The sequence below is a fragment of the Haliotis cracherodii genome, unplaced genomic scaffold (assembly GCF_022045235.1).
Source record: "Haliotis cracherodii isolate W230 unplaced genomic scaffold, xgHalCrac1.p SCAF_17, whole genome shotgun sequence".
In the NCBI taxonomy this organism is placed as follows: domain Eukaryota; kingdom Metazoa; phylum Mollusca; class Gastropoda; order Lepetellida; family Haliotidae; genus Haliotis; species Haliotis cracherodii.
Window position 1 is genome coordinate 2,808,814 of NW_027266272.1, and position 25,924 is coordinate 2,834,737.

Sequence of the window (25,924 nt, forward strand, 5' to 3'; positions counted from 1 at the left end):
TATATGTATTGCCCTATTCTTGGTCCCACGAAATGCCCTCGTCGGATTCGGAGTCTGTGCTGTCACCTAAATGAACAACAACAGGCTGGACAGTATCTGGTCGGATACAGTCTTGTTTCCAATACTCTTCCTCAACTTTGATAACATGTTGGACACAGTTTGCCCAACGTACATCTGTAATTTCTCCCATCCCTTTCAAGACAATCAGCTTGACGTTGGCAAGCTTGAAGGTCTTATTTTGCCGTGCGACCATATTTTTCACATCACTCCAGATTAGTTCGATGGGATTCAAGTCACAATGGTTAGCAGGAAGTCTAAGCACTTCTCTCAACATGTTGTCAATCAAATAAAAAGGGCGGGTGTTTGTTCTGAAGAACCATTTGGTAGTAGTCAGTTTTTTTTGGCTTTCGTGGGCCGAGCAATGCGGTTGTTGTCCAACCACTGACATATCTCACCTTTGGTGGAATTTGAGGTTGGACAATGGTTAATAGGATCTCGACAACTGTGATATGGAGCATTGTTCATAACTACCAAGGATTTATCAGGCAGTGCTAAGAGGAGCTGCTCCTCAACATACGCAGTCAAAACCTGACTATTCATCTCGGTATGGCAGTCTCTGCCATCTGTAGATCTGGATCTGAACACTAGATCACACCCAGGGAGGAAACCTCTGTGGGAGCCTGCATGGAGGACAATCAGGCGACCCCCTTTACCAGGGAGGGATCTTGCGCTGTGGCTCTCCGGTATCTGGGTGAGACCATTGGTAAGCCGCTGTGTGGCAGGCGTTAACCCAGGTTTCGTCCAAATAGACAGGCTCATAGCCTTCTTCTCGTTTCTTTTTAATAGTGCGAAAATAATGGATACGCAAACGAATGATGTCTGGTCGTTCACACATTGCTAGTTTCGACCCTTTCGTCTTTTTGTACTGATATCCAAATTTGGAAAGGAGTTTACAAATGGTACATTTGGAAATATCTAAGGTATATCTAAGGAGAATTTGTTTTAGTTTTCGTGTTGAAATAAATTCATTTTCTCGTGTTAACCGCCGAATCACGTCCCTAGCAACTTTCTTATCGAAGGAATCTAAATTTAATTTCCTATCCTGTTTTGAGATGCCCCCTAAGGGATGTGCAGGGGAGCATGTGTTTTATGAGAGTTCAAAATCTTAACTACGGTTTGTTTGGGAAGCTGTAACGCATGAATTGTTCTTTTCATGTACTTTGAAAAGTCAAAGAAGGGCGAACGTCTTTCACTTTCAGCCTTAAAGTATTCAAATATTTTAACAACGAAACCTTTCGCATCAGCGGAAAGATGCTTGCGCTGAGACATCATGAAATCTAAAGCTAACACCGTATTCGTGCGTGCGTGATTTCCGTGCAACCTTTCGAGTTGAGTTGCTTGGTTCAACTGTGTCATATGGCCCTGTGACGCAGGGGTAGCATTATTCAGATAGTGTTACAATGAATGCTCGTTCCACCCGTGACGAACAAGTCTGGTTGTTAATGAAATAAAGTGATAGCTATATAGACAGACTTTTTATTCATGCGCCGATTGTCTTTACATGTAATATCCAGTTATGTATGACTGTTTAATAATCTCACACCAAGTTTGACTGGAGTAGGTCCAATAGTTTTTCAGATATTGTAGTAACGTCGGTACCATAAATTAACTTCCAGAATATAGTTGTATTGGAATGTTCAACATGTCATTATGGAAGCACGTTTTGCTCTTGACTCCAGATGATTATCTGCAACGCTGACACAAATTAGTTCAGTATTTGTTCCCTAAACTTCAGTCCTGTCGATTTAGTGTCACAAAAATTAATATACACCTTGCTGTGGTTATTCGACTCCTTAATTCCCTGAAGCGGCGGTGACGTTAATTTCAGTAAAATGATCAAAGTCTGTCCTTTGGCAAAGGAAATCAACTTGATAGGGTCAAACAGATCTGATATAAGTACTAAAGAAATAATATTTGTGGAAGGCCGCCTGATATAGCTGGAATATTGCGACATTACACAACAAACAAACATATCTAAAATAGATTTAGCTCTGGATTGTAATTATTTTATTTTATACCACATACATAATAAGGTGGGTGAGGTGAAATGGGGTTTAACGCCGCCTCGTTCAAGATAATTGCACTTGTGTAGCGACGTTCATGCATGTGTGCGTGTGGCTGTTTGTACGAGTCAAGACTAATGCCAATTTAATAGTGCTAGCCTATTGAGATACACACGTAAATACCTCACAGTAAACTGACTCCGAGCCGACCAGTCCTTGTTTCAGCCCCTTAATGCCGAGCACCAGCCAGGGTAACAAGAACCATCTTTTAACGTCTTTTGGTATGACGCGGCGGGGGCTCTACAACAAGACTACGGAGGCGGTCCTATACATTATTACAACAATCTGGCACTGCAACATTTGTGCACATTTGGTTTTGAAATAATATACACTAGAGCGAGAATAATTGACACATATGAACATTAACAACATTTGGCTACGTTTTATTTTACAGCTATTGTCAAGTATGCAACCAAGCAAAGAAAGTTCAGTTAACATTTTACCTCACCAATGCCATGTGTGGACCGGAATGGTCAGGAAGACCCCAAATTTATTCAACTATCAAGAGTCTTTTTAAAGATTAAGTGAGTGTGGTTTTATGCCGAATTTAGCAATATTCCAGCAAGATCACGGTGCAGGACATCAGAAATGGGCTTCACACTTTGTACCCATATGGGGAATCGAACCTGGGTCCTCGGCGTGACGAGCGAACGCTTTGATCATTAGGCTACCACACCGTCGTTATTGTCAATGATGTATTTCTCCTTCTCACTTCGCGAATGCGTTCAACATATTCAGGCAATGTGACAATAGTTCATTGACTCCCCCCATCGTAATTTGAACCTTCAGACCAACATTACATTCATTTCATTTCATAGGTAGCTGGGGAGCATCTAACCTGGAATTCCCACGTGGCCAGTACCATAAGAACAATCTCATCATCATAATGTTCCAATACCAAAAGTACCATATTGGAATATTGTCATAATTTCAGATGCAAGATCGGTGATGTGTATCTGTTTATGCATAACGATTCAGAATGACAAAACACTCACCAGAATGCTGTATGACAGAGGGATGACTTCAACTTTCCAATAGTCTACTTCCCCTTCATGTCGAACAATATTCCGGCAGCCCCAGCCTTCGGTGTTTACGTTTTACAACTTTTGAGATACAATCGGGCATGCTCTTCCTACCAAGATTTCAAAGGGTGACTCTTGACCAGGATTTGTTTGATCAAAGTTACAACATTCAAGTCCCTGGTAAAGCTTTCAAAACGTTTTATGGTAGACATGTGAAGGACATTTCCTAATTTGACGTAAAGTGACAAAAAAAGTCCGATGCAATTTCCTATTTCGACTTGTACCATGTGTTTTCATGTTTTGTTCAGGTGAACAATTGACTTGTCTTTGCATGTGTTGTGACGGGTGGAACCGTTGGGGCAGGATATGCTCACCTTTTAGCTGACACCTGGTATAATCACTATTTGAAAGTGATTCATAAACACACGCTCATGATATACTCGGAATCGTACAATCCACTCTGCAGAGATGATGAATGTGGAAAGGGTTTTGTCATTTTTATTGATTGATTGTGCATGTGTTTGTGACTTATGCCAGGGATGAGGCAGGATATGCTCACCTTATCGCGAACATCTGGCATGATGAATATTTAAAAGTGATTCATGAACACATGCTCATGGTATAGTCGGAATCATACAATCGCTTTTGGCCAAGATTTCTTATGAATATGTTATTGCTTATATATTTCTCCACATTTACACCAGCAGCAAAATCCTGGGCAATCAGACAGCCAAGTTTCTCATACAAACACTCGTATGTCAAAATTACTACAATTCATATTTTTTAAAAATCTCTGAATTACTACATTGCAGAAAAATTCAACTCAGTAGCTCATATTGTCTCCCAAACTCGTCAAACAAGTGATCATCAGCTCATGGCCCTTGCCCCCTCTACACGCAGCCAAGACAGCAAATGGGACTTCTCCTAGGAATATTGTGGGGCATACTATGTTGCATAAGATAATGTGTTTGTGCCAAAGCTGGACATGTGCTGACACGGTGTTAGACAGTTTCAAATCCATTGCATAATCTCCATTTCATATTTACATTTGGATGCAAAATCACACATTGACGGTTTCGAGTGGGAAGTGACTGGTCCTGAGCAGCAAAGAGAAAGCTTCTGCTTCATTTCAACCAAGCGAACAACTATCCAGGGTTGCTGATCTTATGTAGTGTTCGTTCAGAGAGTCTTTCCTTGAAAACTCGGGGCTGTGCCGATTTGATATTGACACTCATTTCTGTACCGTCCAGCAGTACAGAACAACCAATAAAATATTTTTTTTTATTATTGAAAACATTGGGATGTGCATTAATTAGTTTTTAGCTGTTCCAGGGAATTAATTATTGCATGTTAAACACTAAATGTTGGGTAGAGCGGGATATTGACTGGAGCGGCGCTATCGTGTTTTGGGTAAACAAAACCATTGTATGTTTATGTATTAGTCAAACGAACGTGTGCGACACGACAGGCTGGGGTCGCTGTAGACCTAAATGTGTGTCTCGGTGTTCCACTCTTCCTGGCTGATTTCTTAGGTATTTGTATTACACAGTGACTGGTTCTTGATGCGTGAATGATTATTAACATTGTAACAAAATACGCTTTTTGAGATGGAAATAAAATCAACAAAATCATTTCCATATTTTACCTCTTTTCCATTCCAATCCGACTATATCATAGGCATGTTTTTAGGAATCATATCAGATTAGAGCGTATCCACCACAAACACATGCAGATGCAAGTCAGGTATTTGCAAGTCAAAGACATACATGTACAGTTACCTCATTGAAATAACACAACTTTATACGAAGCTTTTGAAATAAACTTAGGGAAGAGCTGGTTTCATGTATTAGAGGAAGGCGCTGGGATATGCATGCATATATTTACAAAGATTTATCAGACTGATAAATTTGATTGAGAAATTTAAATCAATTAGACGTATATTTCTTAGAACTGATAAGTACATGTAAATCTTCCATGAACTGATATTTGAGCATCTTCGGGATTTGTAACATGGTGCCCCGATTTTGATTTCAGAGGAGGGCACGGGAAGGCCCAGTCGTCTAAGGCGCTGCGATTCGCTGTGCGTCCCTTAGGTACGCCAGAAACCTATGATTTTGGGTTCGATTCCCTGTTCTCCCTGATTATGTTTCTATGTTTGTCAGCACCATACCCGTGCTCGTGTGTTTTACCGAAGTGGTAAACATCTGAGACCTGCATAACCTAAGGCTTTCCTCCCACAAAGAGCTGACACGCAGTGTTATAACTGGAATACTGTTAAAAGTGGCTTTGAACGTAACTCACTCACTCACTCACAATGAGCAACGATTCCATGATGGGAGTGTACTCGTGTATGACACGATATGTACACATTATATAAACACTGCATTTTCTTACTTATTTGTAATCCAGTGTTATGAAATCCCCCGATGTGTATAATTACAAAACATGAAACGAACTTATAAGAAAATATTCCACAGTGACAATATCAAATTATTATCTATCCAGTGTGATGAAAGTGAATTCTACCATGACATTGAAGGACAATCTAATTTCACTGGTTAATTTTACTAAATTCAGAGTGGCTAATGAGAGATAACCACTTCACATCGGTAGGAATATTGTTCACGTTATGACCCCGGCATAATGTAAAAATGTTAGACATGGACGCGAATTTTGAATGAGAGCCGTTCGTAATTGCAAATCATATACAAAGAATGATATGCGACGATATAATCAATCAATCTCAAATAACAACAAAACGATTACACGGCCACTGTTTGGTGATTGAAAACTGAACTCACGATGTTCGGCTATCCTGTAGAATAGTGATCAAAATACTGCCCAAAGTAGTAGAAGTACGGTTGCTGTCACTGTCCCCTACCAAGTATTATACCATTCGTGTTTATTGTTTCTCAGAGTATCGATGCTCGAATGTCTGGCTTATTTCAAATTGGAAACAGTAGTGTGGTTATCAACAACAACTTTTGCAATTATAATCAGGATAATAGGATTTAGAGGAGGAAAGTTACTGCGTTGAAATTGTGCACTCTGCATGACTCACATTTTCTCGAATGTACGTGTTTCCTGCTGTTCCAGAGAGTAGTTGCTGATTGAATTTACCAGTGCATCCCTATCTGATCAGTCGGTAAACAAAACAATTATATATTCATGCATTTGTCAAACGAACGTGTGACGTAAAAGGCTACAGCAGCTGTGGAGTTTTTTGTGTGTCTAAATTATCCCTAAACTAAACTACTTTGCCAATAAAATGGACAAGTCGGTCTCTATATCAAACTAGTTCAAATAACGATTCAGCCACTTTGACTGAACAAGGAAATACTAAAATTCAAAATAATACAAACAGCTAGACTATCACCGGATGATTGGTTATCAACAGATTACTAGAAAAATGGAGTATTGGAAACACTAGTTACTAAGTAGCTAGGCAATCACGGAAAAGTTGGTTATCTGCGGATTATTAGAAAAACTGAGTATTACAAACCCTAGCTACTAAGTTTAGTTCAGTACATCCAGACTAAATCAGAACCAAGACAGTGACTTGAACAATGTCCCGTAACCACTTACTAACGAAACCCCAGTAGCCAGACCATCGTAAGCGATTTAACAAAGCCTTGGGGTAGAGACTCAAGATCCTGACTGAAGCATATATATACTACGCGCGGACCTCAGGATAGGAGAGGATAATCTCTCGTGGACAGCCGGGGAATGCAATAGTTTTGTTGATTTTATTTCCATCTCAAAAAGCGTATTTTGTTACAATGTTGATAATCGTTCACACATCAAGAACCAGTCACTGTGTAATACAAATACCTAAGAAATCAGCCAGGAAGAGTGGAACACCGAGACACACCTTGAGGGTCCACAGTGACCCCAGCCTGTCGTGTCGCACACGTTCGTTTGACTAATACATAAACATACAATGGTTTTGTTTACCCAATAACACGATAGCGCCGCCCCAGTGAATATCACGCTCTACTCAACATTTATTGTTTAACATGCATTAATTCCCTGGAGCAGTTAGAAACTAATTAATGCACATCCAAATGTTTACAATAATAATCAGATTAATGATAAAAATAATAATTTGTTGAGTGTTCTGTACTGCTGGACGATGCAGAAATGAGTGTCAATATCAAATCGGCACAGCCTCGAGTTTTCAAGGAAAGACTCTCTGAAGGATCACGACATCAGTTTATGTGAGGTGTGTTGAGAAGATTAGCAACCCTGGATAGTTGTTCGCTTGGTTGAAGTGAAGCAGAACACTTTCTCTTTGCTGCTCAGGACCAGTCGCTTCCCACTCGAAACCGTCAATGTGTGATTTTGCATCCAAATGTAAATATGAAATGGAGATTATGCAATGGATTTGAAACTGTCTAACACCGTGTCAGCACATGTCCAGCTTTGGCACAAACACATTATCTTTAGCGACATAGTATGCCCCACAATATTCCTAGGAGAAGTCCCATTTGCTTTCTTGGCTGCGTGTAAAGTGGGCAAGGGCCCTGAGCTGATGATCACCTGTTTGAGTTACTGAGTTTTTGCACTGTAGTAATTCAGAGATTTTAAAAAATATGAATTGTAGTAATTTTGACATACGAGTGTTTGTATGAGAAACCGGGCTGTCTGATTGCCCAGGATTTTGCTGCTGGTGTAAATGTGAAGAAAATATAAGCAATACCATATTTATAAGAAATCTTGGCCAAAAGCGATTGTATGATTCCGACTAATCATCATGCCAGATGTTCGCGATAAGGTGAGCATATCCTGCCTCACCTGTGGCATAAGTCACAAACCCATGCACAATCAATAAATAAAACTGACAAACCCATTCCATATTCAATGGAAATTTCTGACGATTGTAGGACAAATGAGGCGGACACACTGGTCTCCTATATTTCTAGTTCAGGTGGGTAAATCTGTGGAAGGGAATTGGCTATTTGATGGTTATTGAACGATATCAGATCATCGATACATCTGAAGCTGAAGTTAAACTTCTTGGCCAAATTAACGTGTTTTGACTTTGCCAATCCGTGTAGACATTCCGATTCATATGCATACAAAAACAGATCCACAAGAATGTGAACACAGTTGGTGCCCATGGGGATTCCTCCTCCTTGCCAAAATACCTTATCCCCAAATTTTGCATTGATGTTATCAAGTCCAGCATTTCACATATTGTTTCCTCTGTAATCTTCAGATAGCATTTGCTATCAATTTTGAAAAATTGTCCCGAACCTCTGAATATGGGTATGTAACCGTATCTGTAGCAAAAGACCATTGGATCAAGGAATAAAGTGTGTCACGTGGGATAGTGGTGTACAAAGTTGAAAAATCAAATGTTTGGAAAGAATAGAATGTCGAGTCAATTGTTCACCTGAAAAAACTCGGAACATTTGCAACAAGTTAAAAAAGGGAACTGATCTGACATGATTATTGTCTTTGATGCAACACAATGTCCTCCGCATTTTTAACGTAAAACGGTTGTGAAAGCTTTACTGATGACTGATGTAAGTTTGATCAAGCAACTTTTGAGCAAGAGTCGTACGGCGTTCTTTGAAATCACTTTGAAATCTTGGTGGAAAGAAACATGATTTGCAGAGTGAGTGAGTGAGTTGGGTTTAACGCCGCTTTTAACAGTATTCCAGTTATATCGCGGCGTGTCAGCTTAATGTGGGAGGAAAGCCCGAAGTGATGCAGGTCTCAGACGTTTACCACTTCGGTGAAACCCACGAGCACAGGTTTTGTGCTGACAAACCTAGAAACATAATCGGGGCGAACCGGGATTCGAACCCACAATCATAGGTTTCTGGTGCGCCCAAGGGACGCAACTCTGGAAAGCAAATCGCGACGCCTTAGACGACGGGGCAACCCGTGCTCCTGATTTGCAGAGATAGTTGACATATTCCTAGTGACAATTTGGAAAGAAAGAAACGTTTCACGCTGCAGCAGAGACTTTGACATCACCATTTACAAATTTGATAGAACAGCCAGATAGAATCTTCAGGGGTAGTTGTCTTGATCCTATTGTGGGGAACTCGATTTTGTTATCATTCAACTTGAGTTAGTTAACATACACCCACAGCTCTATCGTATTTTGTAAAGAAACCCAATATATATTCATGTATTGGTCAAACGAATGCGCAACGTGACAGGCTGCAGTCGTTGTGGTGTTTTCTGTGTGTCACGGCGTTCCAGTCTTCTACTGTCAAGGTAGGTAGCTTCATTTCGTTTCGGTGAAGATGTACACTATTTCGGTTTTCATACCTCCTTAATCATTGGAACTTTCTTTAATGGATGGAGAATATATACTAGTATTTATTCATAGTTATTCACAGACACATTTTGTTTACAAATAAGCTCTCCAATCAAGTTCTCCAAAATGTTATTGTCGACATTCAGAGGATTTATTTGATATGATACAATATATTTTGATTGCATATATGAATATAATAAACGGGAGCTCATTTTTGATGACAGGAATGGATATATAATACATTTCATTAAAATTGAATTCTTAAAAAAATCGTTTATGAATTCATGAATGTTTATATGGGACCTGCTTCAAGGGAGAGATTTCATGGAAGTATGTTTGAAATATATGAACTGGCGAGCTAAAGTACACACTCATGTTTGATGGTGGCTAAAAACGAAACAAAGAAGGAATGCTATTCGATGGTGATGTATTTGATGCGGGTATACGAAATTACATCCATTTGTGTAAAGTAGGATTCGAGATTCAGGGGTGAGCAATGAGGATTAGAGTAAAATAATAGTTGGTAATTGGGATTCAGTGGAGGATTGGGTTGGCATCCTCATCAATGCGTATGTCACTATAGGTGACGTCCGCATGACGTCTCAAGGAACATGGGGGCGGCGGGGTAGCCTCGTGGTTAATCTTCTTGGTGCCACGGGACGATATATTGTCCCTCGCTTTTCACACCCACTTACTGCCACGGGACCATATTTGTATATGTGTTCCTCTTCAACTATGAATTGTGTTGTCAAAATTATAAACATCATCACCCTAATCGTCTCAGCTTTAACATCGTGTAACTCATATTTTAAACAGTGCTACAGAATGCGAAATATAGTGAGATTAGTAAAGTTGTTATTGCTCTTCTCGACCTTTTTCGACCATGTTGAATGACGGCGTTTTTTTTTATTATGCTCCCATGTCACATGCACGTAACTATTATAATATCAGAGAGTCAGTTTGAACAGGAACTTGATCAGACGGGTCAGAAATATTTACTTTTCTCCACTGCACAGTTATTGGCGTAAGACTTCTAACGTTAAGTCCGCAACGGAAGTGTTTTGTTCAAGTATTGCATATTTTTATTGACCGTGTGTCGTGGCGACTTAGCACGGCGTGAGAGGCGAAACGGCAGCGCAGTTTGTCTTTCTGTTTATGATGCTGATTAACAGAAAATATTGAAATATAAGATATGGAAATATAGATATGATCGTTTATATAAAGGTGGCATAGTATATATTTATGGGCAGGAAGTTCATGATCAAAACGTAAACATTGAATGACCCAGGCCGAAGTGATCGACAGGGCACGTTTGCATCATAGCTGTGCCGCGATTTCTTGTCTACCAGTTGTCTTTAATGCTGGCCCGTTTCTACAAATAACTGCTACTTTTTTCATATGAATTGACTAAGAGTCATGTGTGATTGCTCAATCTACCTGACCCTGTGAATGAATTGCCCTTACCGTTTGACATTTTGTCGCAAAGGGAATTTTCAAAAGTGTGTCCACGACATCTAACGTGAGTCGACGCCATATTGTAAATAAATTGTGTCAAGGGCGGTTTGACATGTGGTAGCTCTGTCCCCGTTTCTGTCGATAACATAATACAACAATTGAAAACATCAACACAACTTCTAAAATGATGACAGCAATACCTGTTTGTATTTGGGTTAAACGCTTCTGAATACGATGTGCTGTAATGTTAGACTTCGACTTGTCTTTCCTTTCATTGAAACTGTGATAATAGCGCCATGATGTTTTGCCGAAACTAGTACTTTCCGTGAGTCTAATGTACATGGTACATGCTGTGATTGTACAAGATATTTGATAACCAATTGTGTATGTATATATATCATCAAATACACATTACAAATATCAGAAAATTGAATATATTATCATAACACGACAGTTCGTATTTCCAGCATTCTGCCATTGATATTAGATGTAATTAATATTAGATTTACAAATTATTGATATAGACTGTACTCTCGATTAACGTATGATAATCTATTGCGAGTCTTCAACTCTTATTTGGTATGCTTTCTGAAATGTTAGCAATGAGTAAACGCTTTATATTTTTTCGTTCAATGACGTAACAATCTGCAATTTTATTTGTGTAGGCGGTCGGTGATTTCCCGCTGCTGTGAATTTGTCGTCTGGACAGGTGCGCGAAATTTGACCTTGCTTGTTGTGACGTAAATAACGTCATGTCAAACACCTGATCTATTGTTGTGGTTATCTAATGGATACACGTGTTTTCAGTTTCCAAATAATAATATTATCTATGACTGAACTAGAAAGATCTAGTAAATCATGTTTGGGAAGATTTCCACAGAGACCGACGAGTGAATGAGACGCACTTGTTTTTATTTTGGTATGTTGACATGTGTTTTTCATATCTGTTTGAAGACTTGATATTCCAAGAAAATATTGTGCCTATAGTTGAGTAATGGAATGGAATGTTTTACAGTGAGAAAGCTGTCCAATATTAAACAACATTTTAAAATATTTTAGCCTGATAAAATAGAATATTGCATGGTTCAATTTATTATAAGCCCGTGGAGTAGAATCTACCTTGCCCAGTGTATTAATGTAGGAGAATCGCTGAGCTCCCTCTGTATTTTTTGGGGGTCACATTCGTTTCAGTTATTTTGTCTTTAGTTTATCATTAATCTATAAATGAATACAAGTTGAAGCGCAAAATCATACATGTTTAAGTCTAAAATCGAGTGGGCGGAGACCAGAGGTTTTAATATATGAATTTAAATGAACAAATTACAAGTATTCGTCAAACAAGCAAATAAGCATGATGTGACATTAGAAATTGTGTGAAATATCCCATAAATAGCAACAGTAAAATTCACATTTTTAAAAATAATTATAAAGATAATTAATACCCAGTGAATACATAGTCAACAGCTCCTTTCTCAAAAGATTGTTTATCATACTCATTTGCCATCCATGCATTTTTGAAATCCTCCGTCTTTTTATTTTGAAAAGGTATTCATAACATCCTTTGTTATAGGGGCAAAACGAAAACATGAAGGATATATTTAGGAATTTATGAAAACTCCCCCAAATAGATGACGATCACACATTAACGTGTTTATATTTTAATTTTCATAATAATTATGTCCAAATATATCAATATATTTATTCGTATTTTAATATCTAAATCAAACATGATTAGATGTTTCTCTTGTTGCAATATCAAACAATTCCCCAACCACGACAGTACCAATGCCGACAAAAATATATGCTATCATTCTAGTAATCGTTTCCTTCAAATATTTGGGACCTTTCTTAAAACTGTGCAAGGTGCGATGGATGGGGGTACGTTTTGTGTGTCTTTACCGGTTTCACCTATTGTATGCGCAGCAAGCTTTGCGCGTTTACAGACGACTGTAGACATGAGTCGAGTTTAAGATATTCGTACCCCCACCGTCGAAGATTTCAATCTAAGCTACGATCGCGATCTTAAATCAAAGCCGTCTTACAATCGCGCTAAGATCATCAAGTGGAATAGGACAATTGTACGGTGATTGTAAAGTTTTATTGCAGCCGCCTAAGATAGATTGTAACAAAGATAGTTCTGTGCCAGTGGGCCCTGATCTGACGATCCCACAAATTCTGAATGGGGTTTAAGTCTGATGAGCGAGCTGGTCATGGAAGAACGGCGACTATTTCCGTCGCTGTGACGAACATGTACCGATCATCGCGTGGCATCGTCAGGCCTGGTCTGCCTGATCTGGCCCTGTCCTGTGCACTGCCAGTCTGTCACGTTCAAACAGTCTGACGAAGGCTGCAGGTGTACAGTTGAAGTTTTTCGCAATCTGGGTTTGGCTGGCTCCTATTGGTTTCATCCACACCGCCGCCACTCGCTGTGTTATGCAGTTAAACGTGGCATAGCTTTTGTGATTATTTCATTACCTGTGATATATTGCTCTGTATACCATTCCTGCATGTGTAATTGTGCAAATGGTCACAACGGGACCATAATTATGCAGTGTTTGGCGACTGTTTTCAGCCTAGTAACTTTCGATAACGTTTGTATTTTGGGTCGAATACAATTTTTGAATGTATATATCTTTTATATACCCCCCAGTCTTGATGTACAAGGCTTCAATGTTTTGATCGTACTCGTGACTGAACTCATGCGAATCAAGTTTATGTTAGATTCGCAACGCGCTATTACTGCAATGCGTGTAAACATGTTCATATTCTGATATATTTGTAATCCAGTGTCATGTCAACCCACGATGTGAATAATAACGACACATAAGACTGATGAGTGAATTTTTCGTACGATAGCTCTATCCATTTTGACATTGAATTTGAAAATGTGAATATATCATCACAGGGCAAAGGTTGAAATACGAAATACTCTCACGGCGAATTCTAAAATAGATGCAAATGAATCTACTACAGGCATGAAACCAAGATGAAATGTTAATATATTATCATATCTATAACACGAAATCGTGACAAAATTATTTCAATAGGAGTTGAGGTGAAATGGGGTTTAACGTCGCGTCCAAGATTATTGCACTTATATAGCGACGTGCATGTACGTGTGTGTGTTTTTGTGGCTGCTTGTACTAGTCCGGACTGATGCCGATTTATAGTGCTAGCTCATTGAGATACCATGCCGCAGTTTAACATGAATACCCCACTCAGACACAGTATACTGACTCCGAGCCGACCAGTCCTTGTTTTTAGCCCCTCAATGCCGAGCGCCAGACAGGGTAACAACAAGTACCATCTTTTAACGTCTTTTGGTATGACGCGGTCGGGGATCGAACCCCGGACCTTCCGCTCTCCGGGCAGACGCTCTACCACTAGACCACGGAGGCGGTCGTATTTCAATAGGAACACGACATCAGAATATTTTGTCAGTGACAGCAATCTGAACTGTTGCATACTGACGATGAATGTACGATAGTTTCAGGGCGTCCAAATAGACACTGTTTGTTAGCCGCTGTGGCTTTTAGCAGTGTTTACTGACTCACTATCAATTGTTTTTGTTTGTGTGTTTTTTATAACAGGGCAATTGCTATCTCCTTAGGGCGTGTGACTGTATCACCATGTGTGGGATCTGGGCCGTGTTCGGTAGTGATGTAAATGTCTCCGTGCAGTGTAAAGCTGCCCATAAGGTCGCACATCGTGGACCAGACGCCTTCAGGATAGAAAACATCAACCATCTCCAGAACTGTTGTCTCGGCTTCCACCGATTGGCTATCGTTGATGACGTCAGAGGGATGCAGCCAATGAGACTGTACACCCATCCTCACATATGGCTGATATACAACGGGGAGATCTACAACTATAAATCAGTACGTCGGTATATCAATAATTATCTGTTACATGTTAGTTTCCAAATTGAAACGCGAAGAAATATATAAACACTGGTTGAGAAATTGGTACCATATAACTAAATTGCGAAATGATTGAATAATCTCCAAAGATCAATGAACAATTAACAAATTATATTGACACACGGCGAATTTGGCTTTCAACCGTAAATGCCAATGCAATGGGTCAAATATATGGCAGCAGCAATAGTGAGTGAGTAAGTTTGGTGTAACGCCGCTTTTAACAGTATTTCATTTATATTACGGCGTGTCAGCTTAATGTGGGAGGAAAGCCCGAAGTGATGCAGGTCTCAGACAGTTACCACTTCGGTGAAACCCACGAGCACGGGTATGTAGCTGACAAACCTAGAAACATAATTGGGGCGAACCGGGATTCGAACCCACAATCATAGGTTTCTGGCGTGCCCAAGGGACGCAACTCTGCACAGCGAATGGCGGCGCCTTAGACGACTGGGCCACCCGTGCCCCCGGCAGCAGCAATAAATAATAGGCCCTATTACACACATCAGTGCACTCACGTTTGTCCAGTATTGTCACAGAATGTCGTGTTTTCCGACACGAACACAGTCGACACTGGGTATGTAGACAAGACGCAAATCAGGTCGTAAAAAGGAGGCCTCGAATAGACCTCGTCTCGATTTTACAAAGGTAGTCAGCATTCTGGAAACTGCTACCCAAAAGCACATATAGTCAGTTCCGGAAGTTGAGAACTGTTACAAGCCTGTAAGCAAGCTCCTCACAACGTAGTCCTCTGTACCGGGAGGGTTACATTGGTTGCAAGCGCTGGGATGGAGTTTGGACTCCGCAAAGTTCAGGTCACTGCCATTCTTCAATATTGTACGACCGCTTCAATCAGTGAGCTGCCATTAACAATCAAAGCTATTACTACAAAACAATTAAAACACTGTTATGTCCGCTTTCATCAATATCCCTAGTGAAGAATCGAACCCGGATCATTGGCGTGAAGATCGAATGATTTAACCACTAGGCTACCCCCGTTATGTCCTAGTAGGTCCTGGTTATACATGCAGCACGCCATGATCTGGTCATGGCAAATATGTTATTCTAGTCAACGATACATGATATTTAACACAGAGTATTTTTTTATTATAAAGTACAACTAAACTTCTTCAGTGGCAGATGGATTAGTGATGTCATTTGTGGCGGTAAGATAAATTGTGACGTTACATTGGCCTGCAAAGAATTGTGAATTGTGTGCAAAAATTCACAGAAGCGATATCTCTCAGTTGAAGTCAGTTTGGGGTGAAAATGCATGTATATTCCTATAGGTTGCAAAAGAACATGGATTCCATCTGAACACAGACTGCGATGGAGAACCAATCATTCATCTGTATGCCAAATATGGTATTGATTTCCCCTCCCACTTGGATGGCGTGTTCGCCTTCTGTCTCCTCGACACGGCTAACAGGAAGGTCTTCATTGGTCGGGACACGTTTGGAGTTCGCCCGTGCTTCAAGCTTGTGACAGACAATGGCTTCCTAGCTGTGTGCTCAGAGGCAAAAGGTCAGATGTTAAACTATCTTACATATGCTTAAGGTTATTTAAGTAACACTAAAAAGTAAAGTAAAGATAATACAAATAAAAAGACTCATCAGTTGTCATATTACATAGTGTTAAACGGAGATACTATTAGTTGTTAGAAACAAAATTTCAGATACTGTGAAATAAAATGGAACATATTAAATAAGGATGATGTACATTTTCAGAATGATCATATCTTTAATTTCTGTGTAAAGCAAGTTGACAATGATTGGTTCACCACCAATTATATTACAAACACATGCTGATTATAAATAGGCTTGAAGTTGGACGAAGACACTCCTAAGAGTTTCAAAGATCCAGTGTTGGTGGGTTTAACTTCTATATTCAATTCGATTATGATTCTTGTCTGTCAGCACCAAATTTCTAATGTGAATTGGGATTGCCTTCCACGGTCTGACACATCATAATAAATGATAACTGAAGTAATGTAAAATAAAACCAAACTCACTCACTCACTCCGCATACAGGTTTGATTGGTTTGAGTCACAGCCTAACTGACGAGGCTGCTGACATCGTGCCCGTCGCCCCCGGTACAGTGGAACAGTACGACCTCGACAACAACGGACGAGCCACGTTCCGGCAGATGAAACAGTTTCATTCTATTGGCGACATACCCCTGTACAAAACACCTGTAGACTCCGACTCATTAGGTAAGGGGTACTTTGTGTTTCAGTTGTGTGCATTTATTGAAACAAAGTCATGTAAGTGTATACACTGTTTAGTCCACAAAACGATTCTATGCACTGTTTTGAAATGGTCTTCTTCCATTTACACTACAGAAACGAATACCATTCTTATTGACTTCTGAAAATATATAGACAGACAGACAGACAGACAGACAGACATGTTTATTCAGTAAAAGGTCAATGGCCCAAAATACAGACATGTGAGCATGACATTTACAGGGCACAGAATTTATCATTAATTATTTTGTGAGCATAATATAAGAATTTACAAACTAGAAACAATTTTTGCTCATTATGATTACTAAGAATATTTATTACATGAGAATTACTGTAATGAGTAGGCATAGGAAGATTAACAAGGTATTTTTGTCTTAGGGCAGAATATAAATTACTATTAAAGAGTACATGGAATTCATCCTCAATGACATTAACTCCCTTTCTACTACAGTAGTTACAGAATCTGAGTGAACACTTCTGAAAATATATATTAAGATATGAAAGAATAATGAAGGACATGTCATCGATTATGTCATGGGTCATGAAAGAAAATATTTAAAAATTTAAAAATTCATGAAGATGCATGTTTTCTTGTACCACAATTTGCGGTATTTTTTTTAGACGTATGAAGTTATCTTGCTCAAGTTGGCATCAAACAAAATGATTGAACAATCCGAGAATCTGCGGTGATATCTGCTCGGTAACCGATAATTGCAAACCTACCGGGCCTTTATCAAATTGACAGATATTATGACATAACTCTTTTGAATATGAGTTTAGTGATAGTTGATTAATCATTAAGCATAGTGAAGCAATTATTGTTTTAACACAGAATTTTACCGTAAAGTTTTTATTCCAACAAATGGTACGGTATCAAGGTATATTAAACACCCCCCCCCCCCCCCCCCCCCCCACCACCACCCCCAGCACCACACACACACACACACACACACACACACATGGGTGACATTAACTACCCTGCATTTTCGAGATGAGCTGCAGCTGCCTGATGATGTCAACAAACAGAGTCACCAATATTGCTCAGTGCCGTCTCACGATTCAGACAATATTGAAAGAGTTATCTAACTTGTTTGTTGAGGGCGTGGCCAACTCGGGCGGCGGATTGATTTGATGAAAAAAAGAACAAGAAAAACATATTCGAGGGAATACTTTTATTGTGGAACTGAAAGGAGCTTTTCTCAAGTTCTTATGAAGGTGCTGTGAACGAGTATTTTGGATGACCAATATAGAAATCTGTTAGTCCGATTTGCGATACAACAGCGGTCTGTAAATAAGCTGGTCATTGCCATCACAAGGACAGACCAATGCAATTGGGATACTATGACATAAAATTAACCAAGTCATCGAGCCTCACCACCTGATTCATTTATCCGCCACGTACGTAAAACATAGGTTGCTGGGAACGGATATGCTTGCCAGGAATCCAATGGCATAGGAACTGGTAAAAGCTTCAAACAGTTGAAGAGAATGCTGATATAACAAGACATTTTACATATTGTCCTATATTGCAAATGCGATCTATTTTTCTACAGGAAGTGATGTAGCAGAGAACATCCGGGTACTGTTAGAGACGGCTGTCAAGAAACGACTAATGGCCGACAGAAGGATCGGTTGTCTTTTGTCAGGTGAGTTTGTCTATGATTGCAACATGTGAGTGCAAGAGTATTATTACCTGGTTATAAAGGCTGTCATTGTTTTCCAGGCAGTGTTCTCCCTAAGAACACATTAAGTGGTTCTGCTACACTGTGAGGCAGGTCATTGAACTATCAGGGACACGATTAATAACTTACAGTGAAAGGGGATTATCCAACCACTACCATGTAATCTTTTAAACTACAGTAAGGTTGGCATTTGCTGGATAGTGCTATACACAATAAGCTATCTAATTGTACCATTCTCCAGGTGGTCTAGACTCGAGTCTGGTAACAGCGTTGATGGTTAAGAATGCCAAAGAACAGAAACTGTCCTACCCCATACAGACCTTCTCTATTGGCATGGAGGGGAGTACAGATATCATGGCAGCCAGGAAGGTGAGTCTTGAAGCATTACATTACCCCATACAGACCTTCTCTATTGGCATGGAGGGGAGTACAGATATCATGGCAGCCAGGAAGGTGAGTCTTGGAGCATTACATTACCCCATACAGACCTTCTCTATTGGCATGGAGGGGAGTACAGATATCATGGCAGCCAGGAAGGTGAGTCTTGAAGCATTACATTACCCCATACAGACCTTCTCTATTGGCATGGAGGGGAGTACAGATATCATGGCGGTCAGGAAGGTGAGTCTTGAAGCATTACATTACCCCATACAGACCTTCTCTTTTGGCATGGAGGGGAGCACCGATATCATGGCAGCCAGGAAGGTTAGTCTTGCGGCATCACATTATGCGATACAGAACTCCTCTATTGACATGGAGGGAAGTATAATGACATCGAGGAAGGTGGCTCTAGCAGAATTGCAATACTCTATACAGATATATTACAGATAAATACAAATGATGTTGAGCTGTCAACTACTTCCTCTTTCCATCACCAGCGTAAATTAACTTTACATGCCATCACAATATTAAAGACTGGGGTGAAAAAATTAAATGCAGAGGCAGCTTCAAGAAAACTAAACACAGTTCATACAGTAAATTGCATACATCAGGTTGTACCAATTAGCTGTGCCGTGTGAATACCCCACAAGGAAAATAATCGTAAATGAACTCGACTAACGTTAAACATTTATTGTTTCCAGCGTTGATACTATTGATGTTTAAAATTTCACTTTGTCGCTATTTGTTTTGCTGCAGGTTGCGAAACATTTGGACACTGAACATCATGAAATTATCTTCACACCCCAAGAAGCCTGCAGAGTTCTAGATGAAGTAATTCGTCACATCGAGACATTTGATATTACAACCATCAGATCTTCAATATGTATGTATGGCTACTGGCAAATACTTAACTGGCTGAACGTATAGCATATGAATGTAATTCTGGAACATTTACTTACATGGAACATTACATAACAAAAGTAGAAATGATGACATAAAGACTGGCTTATTTCAACCTACATTAACATATAAAGACTCTTCAATAAGAAATTCACCTTTGAAATCCGGGTTCAAATATGTCTTCAGCAACCCATGCTTGCCGTAAAAGGCGACTATGCTTGTCGTAAAAGGCGACTAACGGGATCGGGTGGTCAGTCTCGCTGACTTGGTTGATGCATGTTATTGTATCCCAATTTTGTGGATCGATGCTCATGATGTTAATCAATGGATTGTCTGGTCCAGACTCGTTTATTTACAGATCGGCGTCATATAGCTGGAATATTGCTGAGTGCGATAAGAAATTCACAATAGAACCAGAAATGTACTAGATTGTATGAACGATGTCATGTGTCAGGTCTTATTTTCCAGGTTTATACCTTGTCAGCAAGTACATCAAACAGAAGACAGACACCGTGGTCATCCTGTCCGGGGAGGGGTCTGACGAGCTAACCCAGGGGTATATCTACTTCAATAAAGCTCCATCAGCTGAGGCCGCGGACCAGGAGAGTCGGAGACTGCTGAAGGACATCCACATGTACGACGTGCTGAGAGGGGACAGGGCCACGGCAGCTTGGGGGTAAGTCAACTCATCATCTGGGGCGGTCACCAGCCATTTGTAGATAATATCCACAGGAATTGGTTGTACGGGAGACTTCATCATCTTCGGGGTGCGTCCAGGGAGCTCAGTGTCAGGGGAATTGCTGAACGTTGTCACCAGTAGTTGGACATTTCCGATAAACCATCGGCGAGAAACGAGCCCCACAAGTCTGACCGTGACGTGAGATTACTCTGAAATTAAAAGCACAAATCAAATTCAGCGTGAAGCATGCTCAGAGAAAATTTTCATCATTTGACATCTCCAATAACTTCATTGAATTTAGTAAATCATATACATAAATTGACAATCAGTAAATGTTACTATTGGATAATCCAGTATAGGGTGTGAGGGTTAGGGTGTTAAGTCATTTGAGAAAGTAAATACTTTTAAAATATTTAATGAGACTTTCCTTACCAAGAGTCAAAATTGAAATATGGAAAGGACACGAAAAGAAATTCGTTATAACAGAAAAAAAGATTCGTTATTACGGAAATAATTTCATTATAATGGAAAAAAGATTCGTTATTATGGATATAAGTTCGTTATAACGAATCTTTTTTTCCGTTATAACGAAATTATTCCCTAAATAACGAATATTTTGCCCCGTTATAACAAATTTATTTTTGTAATAATGAATCTTTTTTTCGCAATAACGAATGTATTTTCGTAATAGGCTTTCGTACCTACTGCTATCTCTGAAAGCTCCAAGATTAATACCTTTCCTGTAGACTGGAGATCCGGGTCCCCTTCCTTGACCATCAGTTCACCAGCTACTACTTGTCCCTCCCAAACGAGGACCGCATCCCTCAGAAAGGGGTGGAGAAGTACCTCCTCCGGTCAGCTTTTGATGAGATGAACCTCCTTCCCAAGGACATCTTGTGGAGGCCCAAGGAAGCCTTCAGTGATGGAGTGACAGCTGTCAAAGATCCTTTGTTTGAGATCATTCAAAACTTCTGTGATAAGCAGGTGAGCAAGGACTTATAACATGATTCATTAACGCCACAATCAGCAATATTCCAGCTATATGACGGCCGTCTGTAAATAATCGAGTCTGGACCAGATAATACAGTGATTAATATCATGAGCATCGATCCACGCAATTGGGATCGATGACATGCACCAACCAAGTCAGCGAACCTGACCACCGGATCCCGTTAGTCGCTTCGTACGACAAGCTTAGTCGACTTTTACGTCTATTCTACCCCGGATCTTCACGGGTCTCAATCAAATTTTTAACTCACCAGTAAGGTGAGCGTATGTCATGACCTGGTTGTCCGGCGCCCATCCGAACCATTGAAGCTGAAACTTGCTTGAGCCCACTAATGATGACATCTGAATGTCATGAAGAGGTTTGAATCAAATATTGAAACAATATCTTATTATGGCTATTTTCACCCCAAATATATATATAGGTAATATCGTGGTTCTTTGTTTGGCACTGTTGGCACAGTTTGGCACCCCCAAATGAGGTGAGGTGAAGTGAATTGGGGTTTAACGTCACGTCCAAGATTATTGCACTTACATAGCGACGTGCATGTACGTGTGTGTGTTTGTGTGGCTGCTTGTACTAGTCCGGAGTGATGCCGATTTATAAGGCTAGCTCTATGAGATACCATGCCGCAGTTTAACATGAATACCCCACTCAGACACAGTATACTGACTCCGAGCCGACCAGTCCTTGTTTTAGCCCCTTAATGCCGAGCGCCAGACAGTGTAACAACAAGTACCATCTTTTAACGTCTTTTGGTATGACGCGGTCGGGGATCGAACCCCGGACGCTCTAGCACAAGACCATTGGGGCGTTCTTCTCCCAAATTGAAATGGACTTCAGCTTTACACTGTCAACAACTTTCCCTCTATGTCGAGCAATATTCCTGCAGCTCCAACCTATGGTTTCTACAAACAAATTTTGAGGAACAATCCAGAATGATTTTTCGACCAAGATTTCAAAGACCACCACATGAATCCTCTTTGTTGATTAGGGTAATAACATTCAAGGCCTTAGTGAAGCTTTCAAACAGTTTGAAAGGAGACACTGAGTGGAATTTCACGCATCAGTGACAAAAGGATGTCTGATGCAATTCCTTATTTGGACCGAATGTTCCCGTATGTTTTCAATCGAACATGTTACACAAACAGAATGTATATGGTTTTTGCTCACATGATTACCTGGTCATGACTCTAGTCATGATTCCAACAAAAGGAGATAACTCTAACCTCCTTATCTTGAAGTAATTCTATTATTCCAGAGTTATCTGTTCTTGCCAGGTGTGCACTCTGAGTTTTGGACTTTATTCCTGTTGTATGCACAGTGTTTTGAAGGGCATTCAAACAACCTGTGCATGATAAGGCACTTGGTGTACTTAAGTTAAAATAAGATATTAGATAACTCTTAACTCTTATCTTCAAGTGATTATATTGCTTCCAGAGTAATCAATTCTTGCCAGGTGTGCACTTTATGTGCTTAAGCTTATAAACGTTTGAATTGAGCGACGTTAGTTTTTCTAAACCGTTGTGATGTACCTGGAATATCCTCACCGTCCTAGGCCTTTGATTTGGAAGTCATAATTTCCTTCAATACTTGCTCTACTGAAACTACTATCAGTTCGAAGTTTCATAAACATTGGCCTCAGAATCTGTGGGAAAAATAGGAACCTGTTTGAATCAATTTCTCGAGAACGAAAATGGTAAACACAGGAGCTCTGAGTCACCAAGGAGACGCCATCTTGACCCCAAATCATTTTGGTTCAGTACAAAATATTTTGCACCAGCTCAGTTCCACCTAACCATCCAGGCAATGTAAATTCAGAGGTCGTCTCTACTATCCTATATGAATGAGTGCAAAAAGGAGAATGGATCGACGTGACAATGATTCTTGATTAGTCAGTTTTTGGACCAAGGTCCAGTACATTTATAACCAAGTCCCAAAGATAAACCATAATTTTTAATACAACCATGGAACAACATTCTTTATATTCTCAGAACATATTTGAGGAAAGTGGAATTGATACCATGGACATCCATACAAACTCAAAGGGATTGATTGAATATTTGCAATCTCAATTCAATGAAGACATTGGATTTTTCTACTTTGTACTCCATTTCCACACACGGCAAACTTAAAGAAAGCAATATATGGAATGTTGCATTTCCTCATTGGTATGTGTAATTTGGGGAATTGATATTGAGGCAAGAAATAGGCATGTGTGGGAACGAATTTGTTCTCTCCTTACTATTCTGTTTACTGATCCATACGAGTCTGTTTAATATTTAGATCTATGCAAAAAATGCTGTCCACAAGACTGAATTGTGAATTTTCCCTTTATGTTGAGAAATATTCTAGCAAATCCAACCAATGGTGTCTATATTTCTATACGTTTGAGGTACAATCGGGTATGATCTATTTGAGAGCATCATGTGACTCTTACTCAAAACTGTCCTCAGGCTTACAACATTCAAGGCCTTGGTCAAACTTTGAAAATATGAATGGTCGACACGTGCAGGACATTTCCAAATTTGACGCATTAATGACCAAAATGATGTCTGATGCGACTCCCTGTTTTGACTCGTTCCCATGTTATTTCGGGTGTACAACTGACTTATCTTTACGATAGGGGAGTGCCGGTTTGGAGGCCTTTTTCTCTCAATACCGATGAAGGGTAAAGGCCCCAGCAAGCTTTACTTGTTATAGGTTTGACCTTCGTCTGGATCATGGATGTTCCATCTCACTGAAAAGAGTAGCACTGGCATAGGTGTTGGTCTTCATCAGGTGTGGATCGAGTAAGCTAACATCTCCAAAGTCCATTGACCATGTGTCCAGAATCAGAAAGGACCAAGGCAGAGGGTGGCTGCAACTGTTAACCATGGTCTTCTTTGGGAAAATGCTAAAGATAAATGCTTGTGAGACTTGCTTGACATAGTGTAGTTCATGGATAAAGCCGATCGAGTGGATTAAGGCTTCTCCCTTATCTTTCCATCCAACTGCCAGTTAGTTCTTCTTCTAAGTCGTTAAGGCATGCATATAAACATCCAGGCAGATTGGACGAAATTTGAGATTCTGAGAAGCACTGAAAGAAGAACATGCAACCAGATGTCTTGCTCAAACTAAACTGGAGTTGAATAACTGAAGAGAGACGGACAAAACGACAGAGCTCCTTGGCTATTAAGCACAAATTGTTAAGAGGAACGATACCTGTTGATACGCATACATAGGTTGCATGACACTGTCCGGGGTAAGGGTTTAGGTTCACTAAATTCAAGGTGACAGTGCTGATGAAAATAAAAGGCTATTATATACACACAGCTTTGATAGCGAACTCACTGTTTCAGATCAATGATGAGCAGATGGAACAGGCAGCATCCCTTTTCCCATTCAACACACCCAGGACGAAGGAAGCGTTTTACTACAGGCAGGTGTTCGAGAACTACTACCCTACTAAGTCAGGCTGGGTGCCCTATATGTGGATGCCGCGCTGGGTGGATGCTACGGACCCTTCAGCCAGAACAGTCAATCTCTATGAGCAAATGTGATTATTATGTGTACACGTTTACAACATTCAAGGCCTCGGTAACATTTTAAATGAATTTTAAGGGGTAAAACCATTTCTTTTTCATCATTTTTGAAAAAAGATGAGGATAAGAAGAGTTAAGAACTGACAAAAAATATCAGTTCTGGAGGAAACTATCAGAAATGACTTTCAAAACATAAACGAATCAATATTAACTGATTTATCAATTAATAAAGAGCATTAGAACAACTTATAAAATAAAGGCAACAAAACCATTTCCATATCGACTATGTCGACCATATTATGACTAATTGCATTAATTGCACTATCAAATAGTGATAAGACCAGGTGTTCACGAAAAGGTGAGCGCTTCCTGGCCCACTGGTGGCACCCGTCACAAACACATGCAAAGGCAAGTCAATTGTTCACCTGAAAAAACAACAACATATGGCACAAGTCAGAAAAAGGGAATTGCCAACTTTGCCACTGGTGCCTCAAATTTGGAAATGTGCTCCACACGTCTACCATAAAACTTTCTGAAAACCTAACTAAGTCCTTGAATGTTTTAACACTTTTCAAACAACTGAGTAAGAGTTGTGTAACGCTCTTTGAAAATGTAGACACCAAGGACTGGAGCTCCCGGATTATTGTTCGACATAAAGGGAAAGTTGACTATATTGAAGTCATCTCACTTGTCATACAGTCTTGTGGAGAGTGTT

At 39.9% G+C, this 25,924-nt stretch overlaps 2 protein-coding genes across 2 annotated transcripts in view; one reads left to right on the forward strand and one right to left on the reverse strand.

The window, feature by feature from the left end:
• The window catches only part of LOC139464232 (asparagine synthetase [glutamine-hydrolyzing]-like), a 28,652-nt gene extending 3,425 nt beyond the window's left edge, over positions 1–25,227 (forward strand). The window contains exons 2-10 of the mRNA XM_071245754.1: positions 14,465–14,752; positions 16,081–16,315; positions 16,822–17,004; positions 18,591–18,683; positions 18,961–19,088; positions 19,857–19,983; positions 20,469–20,676; positions 21,426–21,663; positions 25,027–25,227. Of these exons, the coding sequence (XP_071101855.1) occupies positions 14,504–14,752; positions 16,081–16,315; positions 16,822–17,004; positions 18,591–18,683; positions 18,961–19,088; positions 19,857–19,983; positions 20,469–20,676; positions 21,426–21,663; positions 25,027–25,227 (1,662 nt within the window). The 5' untranslated portion in view covers positions 14,465–14,503. The remainder of the gene's footprint in view (positions 1–14,464; positions 14,753–16,080; positions 16,316–16,821; positions 17,005–18,590; positions 18,684–18,960; positions 19,089–19,856; positions 19,984–20,468; positions 20,677–21,425; positions 21,664–25,026) is intronic.
• LOC139465107 (uncharacterized) lies at positions 391–895 on the reverse strand. The gene is made up of 2 exons (XM_071246797.1): positions 791–895; positions 391–747 (listed from the first exon to the last, which is right to left on the reverse strand). Exons 1-2 carry the CDS (start codon positions 893–895, stop codon positions 391–393), a joined length of 462 nt encoding a protein of 153 aa, XP_071102898.1.
• Positions 25,228–25,924: the final 697 nt, after the last annotated feature.

Bases quoted from the DNA above. Each gene is read 5' to 3' on its own strand.
- LOC139465107 (XM_071246797.1), bottom strand. From the start codon at position 895: ATGTGTGAACGACCAGACATCATTCGTTTGCGTATCCATTATTTTCGC. The intron at 748-790 runs GTTAACGCCTGC...GGTCTCACCCAG, and splicing joins TCTATTTGGACGAAACCTGG to ATACCGGAGAGCCACAGCGC.